At 34.2% G+C, this 13,630-nt stretch overlaps 1 protein-coding gene across 7 annotated transcripts in view; it reads right to left on the minus strand.

Annotated features, from left to right (window-relative positions):
* Window positions 1–6,997: 6,997 nt before the first annotated feature.
* Window positions 6,998–13,630, minus strand: part of LOC106052086 (neo-calmodulin-like) — a 137,498-nt gene continuing 130,865 nt past the window's right edge. For all 7 annotated transcript variants that reach the window (XM_056015379.1, XM_056015378.1, XM_056015374.1 and 4 more), the window contains one exon: window positions 6,998–9,663. In XM_056015379.1, coding sequence (XP_055871354.1) covers window positions 9,629–9,663 — 35 coding nt within the window. In that variant the 3' untranslated portion in view covers window positions 6,998–9,628. The remainder of the gene's footprint in view (window positions 9,664–13,630) is intronic.

Below are 13,630 nucleotides of genomic sequence, written 5' to 3' on the forward strand. Positions count from 1 at the left end.
GAGTTGGCAGCTCGTTCCACTCCCACAGAAACCTGTCACCTGTTTTGCATGCTTCATGTGGTGTAGTTAGGTTGAGCTTATTTTTTTTTTCTGCATCTTGCTTCAACCCATTACCTATTCCTCCAGGGACTCTCAAGGTATTCGATACTGTAAGTGTTTAGTTAAGCTTTCTTCTGGAAATGTTAACTCAAAGACCAGTTTTAAGTTTCAACTCAAACACTAGTCTAAGGATTTAACTCAAAGACCAGTCTAAGGATGCAATTCAAAGACCAGTATCAGGTTTAACTCAACACCAGTCTCGTGATTTAACTCAAGGAACAGTCTAAGGGTTTAACTCAAATACTACTCTTATGGTTAAGCTCAAACACCAGTCCCAGGTTTTATTCAAAGACCAGTCTAAGATATCTTATCTTATCTTATATAATACAGACGTTACTTCAAAAAAGAAGAAGATTACGTCCTACGCGTCATGCATTTAAACCAATGACTTAAATTCTGCCAAGTCACTGGTTTTCCTGGCTAGCTCAGGCAACCCATTCCATGCTCTAATAGCACTAGGGAAGAAGGAGTATTTGTACAAATTTGTCCTAGCATATGGGACGAGGAATGTGCCTTTATCTTTGTGTCTTTCAGAGTATTTTATTAAATTTTGTTTTTGTATTTGAAGATTATGGTTCAGTGTTTTATGTATGATTGCTACTTTACTTTTGAGCCTTCTGTCCTGAAGGCTTTCTAAATTTAGTGATTTTACTAAAGGTGTTACTCTAGTCAAATGTGAATATTCGTTTGTTATGAATCTCACTGCTCTATTTTGTGTCTGTTCCAGTTTCTTAATGTTTTCTTGAGTTGAGGGGTCCCAAAAGGAGGATGCATATTCTATTATTGGCCTAACCAAGGTTAAGTAACATTTTAGTTTTATGTTCTTATTTGATTTATAGAAATTTCTTTTAATAAATCCTAATGCTTTGTTTGATTTTTTTGTAGTTTCATCAATATGTGGATTCCATGATAGTTTTTCATTTATTATAACACCTAGGTATTTTGCGTTTTTAGTCTGTGATACTGGTTTGCCATGAATAAGATAAGTGGAATTAATTTGTTTTAGTTTTTTTTGTTACTCTTAACAACTGACATTTTTCTGGGTGGAAAGACATGCTCCAATTTGATTCCCATTTCTGTAATTCATCTAATTCTCTTTGTAAAATATCTGTGTCTTGTGTTGTTTTTATTGTTCTATATATTATGCAATCGTCTGCAAATAATCTGACTTTTGTTCCTGAACTAATGCAATTTGGTAAATCATTTATGTAAATTAAAAATAGTAGTGGGCCCAAGACTGTACCTTGAGGTACACCTGAGTTTACTGTTATCGGTGTTGATTTAGAGCCATTTATTATTACAGTTTGTTCTCTCCCTATCAGAAAGTCTTTAATCCACTGATGCAGTGGACCATTAATGCCGAAATATTTTAATTTTTTAAGCAAACTATGGTGATGAACTTTGTCAAAAGCCTTAGAAAAATCTAGTAAGATAGCATCTATTTGTTCACTATTATCAAACCTTTTGAAAAATCATCAATTAGTCCTATTAGTTGTGTTTCACATGATCTATATTTCCTAAAGCCATGTTGGTATGGTGTGAGGACATTATGTTTGTCTAAGTGGTTTATGATGTTGCTACATATTATGTGTTCTAGGATTTTACATGTGATGCTGGTAAGTGATACTGGTCTGTAGTTCCCTGGGTCAGATTTTTCTCCTTTTTTAAATAGGGGGGTGACATTAGCTTCTTTCCAGTCCTTTGGTACTCTGCCCTGGTTAAGTGAAGCCTGAAAGAGTATTTTGAACACTGGGGCTAGCTCATTACTTAGTTCTTTGAGTAATCTAGCTGGAATACCATCAGGTCCAGAAGCTTTATTTGGTTTGGTGTTGGCTAATAGTTTTTGAATTTCTTGTACTACTATATCTTCTATGTTGTCTACTTGGTTCAAATTCAGTAATATGTCTTTGTCTCCTGGGGCTGAGAATGCTGATGCAAAGTATTTGTTTAGAATGTTTGCTTTAGTTTCATTATCATTATGTATTATGTTATGTTCATCTTTTAATGGCGCTACGCCTGTTGTTTCCATTTTCTTAGACTTAATGTATGACCATAGGTTTTTGTTGTTATCTTTAGATATTACATTGTTTATGTATTCACTCTGCAGCTGTCTGCTTACTTTTTGGGTTAAGTGTTTAATTTTTATATACTTTTTGTAAACTCTTTCTGCATTAGTTTCTTTAAATTTTCTATAGAGGTTTTCCTTCTGTTTACAAAGCTTCTTTAGTCTATTATTAAACCAGCATTTATTTATTTTGTTTGATGTGTATTTAGTTGGTATATGATTTTCTATTATGCTTTTAAGATGGTTTTTAATGAAATTCCAGAGGTCATCGACTGGTTGGTTAATGTCTTTTTCTAATAAGAATGTTTGTTGAAAGTTTAGTGCAGCTTGGTGTAGTTGTGTTAGGTTACATTTATTCCAGAGTAAGATTTTTCTTTTGGGTTTTGTATTGGCTACTGCTTTTATCTGACTGTGTATTTTTATGATCTCATGGTCTGATAGACCAGGGATAATTTCATAATCAACTACTAATCCAGGTCTGTTGGTTAAGAAGAGATCTAATGTGTTGTTTAATCTAGTTGGCTTTTTAATGATTTGATCTAAACTTAGGTTGTGTAAAGTTTCTATGAAAAGCTCATTTATGTCCTTAAGGTTTTGGTGTTTATCTATGGTTAGTGTTTTCCAATTTATATCAGGTAGGTTGAAATCACCCATAATCCAAAAAACTGCATTTTTATTTGTCTCTTTAAGTGTAGTAATCTGATTACATAGTTCCTGCATGTATTCTAAACTAGAATTTGGTGGTCTGTAAATGCTGCCAATTATTAGGGATGTTGAGGTGGTATTAATTTTACAAAATGTTGATTCTACATTTTTTGAGTTAGGTAAGGTAATTTCTTCTGCTATAAGAGTGTTTTTTATTGCTAAAAGAACTCCTCCATGATTATCAGCCCTATCTTTTCTAAAAATTTCATAATTACTATTGAAAATTTCTGCATTACAAATTTCAGGATGCAGCCAAGTTTCTGTTCCTGCAATTATGTCTGGTTTCTCACATTCTAATAAAATTTCTAAGTCTGCTGTTTTGTTCCTAATGCTTTGAAAATTTATAACTAAGGTTTTAAGGTATTTTGGTATTACTTCTTTAGTAGGTTTGTTTAGTGAGGCTGTTGTATTAATTTTAGTAGATTTAGGTTTAACAGGAGTGTATCTGGCTAGTGGTTGGTGAGTTTGGTTCGGGATGGTGTTTAGGATGTTGTATGGGTTAGAAGTGTCCGCATCAAAGGAATCAAACAGTCCTGATGTAAACTGAGGTAACCCACACGGTACACAGTGCCATGATGCGTCTTTGTTGCCTAAGGCATAATACACAGGTGTATTCATATGGAGACGTGATGCATGGTACCATTCATCGCAGGTGTCACATTGAATGGCTTTCTGTTTCAGGGTGCATATTTTTTTGCAGATGTTGCATCTATCTTTAGATCTAGGCCCTGGATTTGACTCTACATCTCCTGCCATTAATATTAACAGTGATAGGTATTTATTTCTGCTATGTCTGATTGAGAACTTCCATTTGTGATGGGTAATCTTCTTTAATGTTATAGATGTGTATGTTAGGTTATTTTTGAAGTTGCATTGTTCTAAAGTGTGATGATTGATTATGACTGTTGTTTCCTTTTTAAGTTTAGTGTTGACAAAGGTAGATCTAGTTCTGTGTTCAGCTAGTGTGCATTTAGTGATTATTAGGATAAATAGCCAGAGCAATTTCATGATGACTGTTCTTGATTTGAGTTTTTAAAGGAGTCTAGTCTAAATCTAGTTTAAGGTTTACAATGCCTAAGTTAAGTCTAAATCTAAAGTGAAAGCTAGTTTACAATGACAATTAAATCAAATCAAATGGTTTATTAAATTCAAAATGTGGACCTAGACTAGATCTAGATTCTAGATCTAATTCTAGATCAATATATTTACGTGTATAACTAACTACATAGAATATTACTATTAGTTATTATTAGTATTATTAGTAGATGATTAGTAGATCTAAAGCCTTAATTAAAGTCTAAGTCTAACACTAGACAGACTAGATCTAAAATCTAAGGATATAATTATTATAATAATAAATATAGACTAGATCTAGATCTAATAAATTATAATAATTATAATTATTAATTAATAATTATAATTTATAAGGATTAGTGAGACAAAATAGTCCTAAGCTAAGAATTGTTAATTTGAATTAATTAGTGGAAAAAATGCTGAATTAAGTTAAATATATAATTTAAAGATATTAGTTTATTAGTTAAATAGCTTTTTTAATGAATTTGGTTTGATTTAATACAACAAAACGAAAAATTTAACTCATCTCTGATTACAGTAAACAGGGAGCAGCCATCTTGCCAAGAGGTCATGCCTCATAACTTAAAGATCATTCTCAGGTTTAAACTCAAAGACCAGTCTCAGGTTTTAACTCAAAGACCAGTCCCAGGTTTTATTCAAAGACCAGTCTAAGATTTTAACTCAAAGATCATTCTCAGGTTTTAACTCAAAGACCAATTTCAGGTTTTAACTCAAAGACCAGTCCCAGGTTTTATTCAAAGACCAGTCTAAGATTTTAACTCAAAGATCATTCTCAGGTTTTAACTCAAAGACCAGTCTCAGGTTTTAACTCAAAGACCAGTCCCAGGTTTTATTCAAAGACCAGTCAAAGATTTTAACTCAAAGATCATTATCAAGACATCTGAGATGAACTCCGATTGGTGACAAGGCAGGGAGGACTAGGTCTCCTGTGGTAAGGAACTCTGCTGTGCGTAGTGCCTCATAGCTTCCATACAAAACTAGTTGACCATTGGATACGTCTCCCCGCAACTCGCGCAAGACATCAGAAACGAAGAGTTATTTTGGAGACTGAGACTACACCCAAGTCTGCACTTCAACGCACATACCAGCGAACACACTTCAGACTGCAAACTATTATTAGGAGAATCCTTGTCCAGTATAGTGAAAAGAAAGGTTCAGCTTCCGTTTCCTATGTTGAGACACCACCAGCACAAGCTGTTGTGTAACAAGTCTGTCAGAATTACACAAACCTTTGAGAACCTAACGAAATAAATGTTTTGTAATACTAACATTAAACTGCATATTTAATTTTTATTAAATATTTTAGTATGTATATATTATATATTACTAGACCTATATTAGAAATAGTTAGTTTCTATTTAAATGTATTTCTTGGAGATTTTCATATAACAATGCTAATAATCCATTGATAATCATAGCAAGCTTTTTTGTTGTATTTTAGTGCTTAAAGGATATTAACTCTTTCTCTCCTTATTGACGATCCCATCGTTGATTTGACCTCATTAAATAAAATTAATGTTTAATTTTATAAACGTTATTTTTGTCATGTAAAAAGATAATGCAATCCCTTTTAGTTCTATACTAAACAAAACATTTTTGGATAACAAACAACAAAGTTAGTGAAGCTTAATCATAACAGGTAGTGAAATAGTCATGTTACAAATGAACAATTCCATCGAATCGAGGAAAAATAATTAAGGAGAGAAAGTGTAAACAAAGAGCATATCACTGAAACTTTAACTGTAACTTTTAGCGTAAAAAATCCTCAATGTAGCCCTAGACATATCTCTTCTCTGTAGTATTAGTTTTATATTTCTTTTTGGAGATTATTTACAAAAGTTTTATTTATTTGTTTTACTTCTGTATTCTCTAAAATGTATTGATCTGAGTGCAACTTGGATTCTAGAACTTAAAGGCTCAGTGATAAAGCACTTGGTTTCGGAACCGGAGGACCCGGGTTCGAATCCTGGTGAAGATTTTTATTTTCGGGATCTTCAGAACGCCTCTGAGTCCAACCATCTTTAATGGGTACCTGACATTAGTTGGGGAAAAGAAAAGGCAGTTGGCCGTTGTGCTGGTCACATGACACCTTTGTTAACCGGGGCCAACAGAAGCAGAGGGCCTTTACATCATCGCATGGTCTTTTTATTTTACTAGAACTGCTCAAATTCTTTTGGCCCATTATATGTAGCCTATGTATATGTATTTATTTAGAACTTTAAAATGTATAGGATTAGTTGCTAATTCTGCTCAGAAGACTATAAATAAAACGAAAGAGTTATTTATTTAATTGAAGCTAATGTCTAATTAGATCAAGGTCCAGATATACTTTCTTTACAAAATAATGCCATTGATGGAGGAATAGATTTGAAATCCATTCATCCGAAAGTCGCATGAGATTTTACTGGAACTGTCCGCCAAGAGACAGAAGTCCGCCAAGAGACAGAAGTCCGCCAAGAGACAGAAGTCCGCCAAGAGACAGAAGTAGGCTGAGACCAATCGTTATAGAAGGCCTCAACACTGTCTAGAGACGTCGCAATCTGTGGGCACGTTTAGACCACGTCACAGGTCTGACGTCACGAGCTGTGACGTGGCAACAAGCTATTGGTCTATTATAACTTGCCCACAGGTATAGTAAAGTAAGTCATCCATCTAACTACAGCTAAATACACTATTACCGGATTAGCGAATGCCGCCATGTTTGTCTGTGGCGTAGCTAGGAATTTGGGGGCCTGGGGCTTGACATCTTTGGGGGCCCCTGTATTTTGCGTAATATTTAATATTTAATCTAAAAACACTCTTTCGCCCCCCTTCCTCCCCACAACCTAGCTACGCCTCTGATGTTTGTATTAGTTGTTTTTTTTTACCCACGATGTAGGCCTATGTAGAATAATAATTTGTCACACTGTCTTGCTTAAAGTGAAATCTATTAGAAGATTAAATACAAATGAAACGAAAACATGGAAATTAAAGAATAATAAATCTAAAACAAAACATACACCTTATTGGATAAAAAAAATCAAAGCTGATAAGTGAATCCATATAAATATATATTTCAATATTTATACATAAAAAGGACATACATTTTTTTTGTTTGCAAAATTTTAAAAGTGTAAACCAATGAATGAACATTTACAAGAAGTGTTAAGCTTCAGGCTGGTTGACATCTATACAACAAACATAGACCAAAGTAAGCCAGAATTCAAACTTGCTTTTGAATGACAGAAAATCATTTCACAGACTTTCAACCAACGTGGGATTTGGGGGCACCAAAAGAAACAAACTTTCAAGATGGGATAAAATGGTCTTGATAAGAACATTGTCTTTATTAGTATTAATTTGCCTTAATGTTTAGTTTTTTAAAAACTTTGAAAATATGATGATTTGAAAAAGGAGAGGGGGGGGGGGGAGCGAGGCAATAGGCTGTGACGATACATTTATTTTTGTTTCTTATTGAAAGTCAAGAAAGTGTGGGTACTATGTGCGATGAATCTCTCTCCGTCTCTCTCTCTCTCTCTGTGTGTATGCGTGTATAAATATAAACCAGGGCCGGCCTTAGGCGATTGGAGGCCCTAGGCGAAATGAATAGGGTAGCCCCTAAAGAAATAGAAAAACACTAAATTAAGACCGAAAAATACACAATAAATTGTAAATCTTCCCATGTCTATATTAATAAATAAGTGAAATTCATACGATCCGATAGTATAAATGTGTCTATATAGGTGTGTGTGTGTGTGTGTGTAAGTAAGTATTTGCTCTTGAGAGTGTGTGTTTTATGTGCCCGTAGATTTAGTTCTGTCGTTTTTTCTCTGCATGGTTTAGTGAAATATAATAGGCCTAATGATTTTAGAATCTCATTTTAGTAGCTTAGGTCCAAATTAAACTTTGCGTAAAGCTTTTCACTTAGAATGTTAGAACAATCAACATATTCACTTTGTATCTACGTATTAAAATTGATGTATCAAAATGCCTCATTTTCACCAAAAGGAGACGTCCTTGTAGACAGGCACAGGAACCAAGCCTATGCACAGAAAAGCGAAAGTTAAAAAAATGGACGATACGATATAGTTTTATTTAAATATATATAGATAGATAGAATGTTATATATAACATATAACACGTAAGCTAAATTGCATAATGCTTAGCCTGAGAATGAAAGTATATTAATATAGGATGACGTCACTAAAACATTTAGTAACGTCATTGTGACGCAACAGGTTTACATACATCCCGCCTGTACAAAGATAGTAATCGATAAAAACAATTTCACACACACAAAAAGTAAAAAGTAAACGATAACAATGAGATGGTGTCAAGGCTACCAAAAGTGTGTTTGTAGACTTGTATGATAAAAATTTTATTTCTAGAGAATTAAAAAAGTTAGGGGGGGGGGAGAAATAGGTTAAAGGAATGATGGCGCTTGGTGTCTAAAGTAAACAAACTGTTAATCACCTTTTGCAGAATTCGTCTGTTGTTTGCTGTTTTTGTTATGTTTGATTTTTAAAGCTCCAGTGCTGCAATAGAAAATCTGTGAGAAAGGGCAGGACCCTGGTAAACGTCTGCGGCCTCAACAAATCTCATAGACAAAATGTACATCCCTTTTAAGATGAAAAAAATCTTAGTTTAAAAATAAACACCAATTATAATGAGGCTCTGTTTGCTTATAGTTAAAACCGACACTGCTCGACCGTACGTTTCTTTTTGTTCACAAAACAATACAGAAATTGTGAAACGAAAAGGGTTAACCTGTTTTTGCTAACACAGCATTAACTCTTTGGCAGCTGGTGTTTACCTTGCCGTCCAGGTTCCATAACTTTTTACTTATCTATAATAAAAAAAATCATTAATTTAATTTCCCCTTGTAACAATATATTACAATTCAAATGGAATTCTGTAAAAATGTTGTCTGCCCAATTCTGCTATCATAAAAGATTATGAAATTTAGCAGAAAAGATGAAAAAAAAAGTTTAATCACCACTAACATTAGTCTATAGCTCTTAATAAATGTTTGTAGATAAACTTTTCACCACTAAATACTCATATTTAATTTTCATTTGGAAAATGCCATTACATATTACTGAAAAATAACCCGTTATTTTCTTACTTGTAAGGTGATATTCAATTAATAGAAAATGATTGGCATACTTTACTAAGTTTTGGTGATAATGGCATAGGGTGTCTTTAAAGTGAAATAAAACAAGTTAAATTTTTGCGATATTTTTAGTTTTAGACTTTTCGTTAGCAATTATTAATTTTTGTAGACAGAGTAATATATTGATTCAAAGTGGCATTCGTACAACAGACAACATATATATTACACAATATGAATAATACATTTTTAATAAGATACCTCTCTCCCGCAGTATACATTAGGCTTTTGTGTATAAATAGTTTGTGTCTTGTATATTAGTATTTAAAAATTTATAGATACAGTGAAAAAAAAAAGTTAAAAAATGAAGTTTCGTTCTTCCTGGCAAATTAAAGATCTTGAAATCGTCCTGGCACACATAGTAAAGCACCTTTCAGGTTTTTGTTCATCGCACCAGTGCAGCTTTGCTTCATTTTTTTTAGCTGGCCGAGCGTTGAATAAAAATCTGGTTAGAAGAAACGAATCCATTTTGCCAGCAAGGATTGGGATATAGGGAAGAGCACTCTGATCAGCCGTCATTTCATAGACTTTGACCAGACTCTTATAAATTCTGAAAAGAAGAAAAAGCGGTAAAAGTTAATCTGTGCGTTTTCCATGTCCTTTAATGTTTATCATATATGTATATTATATATTATAATGAATTGTTTTTCACCTCAACACTGGGGTGCCCATATAGCTCTGTTCGTGTAAGGATACCAGAGATATGGGCACCCATAGGAGGACATGGCCTTACAAAGTAGGAAAAAAAAATTGGCAAAGAAAACTTTAAACAAACAACAGAAAAGATAATACTTGTTAAAAACAAAGCTTATCTAAGGGAAAGAACCTCTCCCCTTCTGCTATATAAAACAAAATTAATTAATTAGTACTAAACGATTTATAGTTATTTAATTTTTGGATTGATTGATTCGTGTATTGTCAACTACAATGAATAATTATGCCAAATTTCAACTTAATTCGAGAATGAGAAGGGGGAGAAAAAACGTAATAAGGGAATTAAGCCCATACTTACATCATCTCTCATTAAGTAGCATTTAATCCCCTTATTTCGATATCAAACAAATTTTTAATTGATTCATGTCCTGTCAGGTTCAATGAAAAATTTTAACGTGATCCGAGAATAGGAAGTGGGAAAAAACATGTTCAAACTTTTTACTAGACAGACAGACAGACAGACAGAGTGAGTTGATAGAAGCTTTGTAATAGACACGAGGCTTATGTGCTTTTGATACTGTTATATTTGCATCAAAGTTACGTGAGCTTTTTATCATTCGCGCAAACATAGGTGTGGAACTTAATGCATATTTTCTTCCAATTGTGAGCAAAATGTCTTTCAATGGACTCTCTTTTAACATAAGCATTTTGCTCAGGAATGCAAAAGGAGCTCCCAATGTCAAGTATATTTTAAACAGCTTTGATCACATGAACAACTGTTTATAAAAAGAGTTTGTAAGAAATTTGTCGATTTTCTAATCTCTGAGTTTGTGTGTTAGAACAAGATAAATGAAGGTTTGCATTCGATCGCTGGATAAAATATAATAAAGAACAAATTGAAAGCCGGACATTTTCACTTTATAATCGATGAATGCCGAAAGAAGGACATGAACTCAAACTGTTGAAACACCAAGTTCGTGCTGTACAAGTATGTGACGGATCATTGTATAACTAAACAAGGTTACAAAGACAGTTTGTGTGGAAACACAAACTCAAAATCGGCCCCCGAAGTGGTCCACCCAGGCAGGTAAAAAGGCAGGTTTTAATATTATCAGAATGAAATTCTATCAAATACAAATAACAGAGAAGAATGGAGAAAGAAGGTTGACAGATCTTGTGTGGTGCCCCAGCGGTCCAGCAGACCAATGGATAGGTGAAAGTGAATGTGAGGTTAGATGTGAACCTGGCCTAACTGATGACTTATAATGAATATCTGATATAATTGTTTTGTAAAGGGTCAATCTCTTATTCCTCAAGAAAAAAACATTTCCGTAAAAAAAATTTTTTTTTTCCCCTTTGGTTAAGTGTTCTATGGTAAGTAATGGACACTACAGTTCATGCGATAATATGAAAAACTACTTATTAATTGTTGTTTTAACCTACATACTAAATAGATTTTTTCTCTTAATAAATAAGAAAACTTTTTTGTGTGTAATTGTAGTAGTTAGTATGACAGAACTTACATAACTTAGCAATACAAATGAAATAAAAAATTTTTGACAAAAATCTAAAACCGTTTGCATAAATATGTTTAACATACGATAATGCTATTTCCCCCTTCTAAAGAGCCTCCCGTGTTTGTTACTATTAATAATGAATAGTTGTAAAAGGGGTGTATTTTTAGGAAAAAAAAACTGCTTGCATAAGTGATTTAAAAAATTTTCGCTTTCAGAAAAGAAAAAAGTAGCCGTTGCATCAGAACTTTGAATGGTCTAAAATATTATGTGTCAGATTTTCACTACCTTTTCTAGTTTATTAGATCTAAACGGGACGGACGGACAGACGAACAGACGTTCCACACAAAACTAATAGAGTCTTTTCCCCTTTCGGGGGCCTCTAAAAATGAATTAGATGTGTGTGTGTGAGAGAGAGAAAGAGAGAGAGAGAGAGAAAGAGAGATATATAGAGAGAAAACACGAAAGATTCAGTGAAAAAAAAAGATTAATAATAACGTGTTGAACAAATCAGCTCACTGGGCGGGGTTTCAGTATATTTGAGCATGACATTCTATTACAATAGTGGTTTTCATATTTGATAAATGAATATGTCACTCGTGATCTATTATAGTAGTTCTATTGGAGTACCTTTTGGGTATTCATTAATTCATAAGAAACCTTCACATACGGATTCGAGAGCTCTAAACTTAAAGGCGTAAAAGGTGTGTCTCCCCGGAGGCGCCATTATGATCAGCTTTGCACTTACTGAAAAAGAAAGAGACTGTAGGATAGATCTCACTGAAAGGAAGTAGTTGGCAGCAGATAGCCTCTGAAAAAAACCGTAGGAGAGATCGCTCTGAAATGAAGTAGTTGGCAGCAGATAGCCTCTGAAAAAGACCGTAGGAGAGATCGCTCTGAAAGGAAGTAGTTGGCAGCAGATAGTCTCTGAAAGAGACCGTTGGAGAGATCGCTCTGAAAGGAAGTAGTTGGCAGCAGTTAGCCTCTGAAAAAGACCGTAGGAGAGATCGCTCTGAAAGGAAGTAGTTGGCAGCAGATAGCCTCTGAAAGAGACCGTTGGAGAGATCTCACTTAGGTTACGGGACATTTTAATGTTTTCTTTTCTCTACATGTAGACAGACACACTTGCGTCTCCACGTTACGTAACGATTTTATGAACACAAACTACTTATCAAATCTTATTTAAAAAAATATGAGCACACAATTATTATTTTCCTTTTTATTAAATTACATCTTCATAATTAATATTCATTAAATTTAAATTATTGTTTACAAATATTAGTTGTATATGTTTCGGATATTTCTTGAGATTGGAAGATTATTACATCATAGCCGCGATCCTAGCCCCAAACTGCCCACTGGGTGGTGGGGGATGGTGGCTGGCGGGTTTTCAACCCGAGACCATCGAGACAACTGTCTGAAGTGCATATCAGGCAACCATCCTGACCAGAGTTTGCTTTCAGAAGACCGAAAGCTACACATTGCATGTATGGTGACTTCGAATTTTTTTTTATAGCGCGTTTAGCTTTTGAAATCTAAACGTGACTGACAGACTGGCAGGCAGCCTGCACAAAACATTTATAGTCTTTTTTTCCAGATCAGAAGCCAATAAAAAGGAACAAAGAGAAAAAAATAAAAGAAAGAAGAAAAGAAGAGATGAAAGAGAAAGAAAAAAAAAAGAAAGAGAAAGAGAGATAGAAAGTGAAAAAGTGAAGGAAAAGAAAAGGATAAATAATTGTTCACAGGAAAGAACATAGTAACCAGAAAAGAAAATACCCAGAATAAACACAACACAACCCAGGTAAAATGAGGTTAGATCAACAAAAGAAGAAAAAAAAAATGTTCCAGTACTTCCACATCAGACAGACGGTCTGTGACGTCAAAACAGTTGTCGCGCGCACTAAAAAAGAACTATGTGGCGTGGAGATTTATATATATATTTAGACCAGTTACGTCACGACCTTCTCTGAGGTCATCCCAGCAAGTGCAGATTATGATTCAATAACTCAGCCAACGTTGTCAGTTACAGAGGGAAAAGGGTGGCGGGGGAGATCCTTTTGATCTGTGAGAGTGTGGGGAAACGTCGAGGGAAAGAGAGATGTCGGACAGAAGAGAACAGTTTTGGAGATTTACGAACGTATTCAGATGTAATCAGCGAGACTAAAGACACAAAATATATATAAGAAGACATTCCAATTAATAGCGCAATTTAATAGTCAGTCAGTAAAGTTTCTCTTTCAGAGCATGCGGTCTATTGGGGAGATGATGTAAAGGCCATATGAATCTGTGGGCTACGAGGCTGTCAGGTACCTATTAGAGCTGGGTGGACTCAGAGGAGTCCCTGAGGAT

This window comes from Biomphalaria glabrata, chromosome 17 (assembly GCF_947242115.1).
Source record: "Biomphalaria glabrata chromosome 17, xgBioGlab47.1, whole genome shotgun sequence".
Classification (NCBI taxonomy): Eukaryota; Metazoa; Mollusca; class Gastropoda; family Planorbidae; genus Biomphalaria; species Biomphalaria glabrata.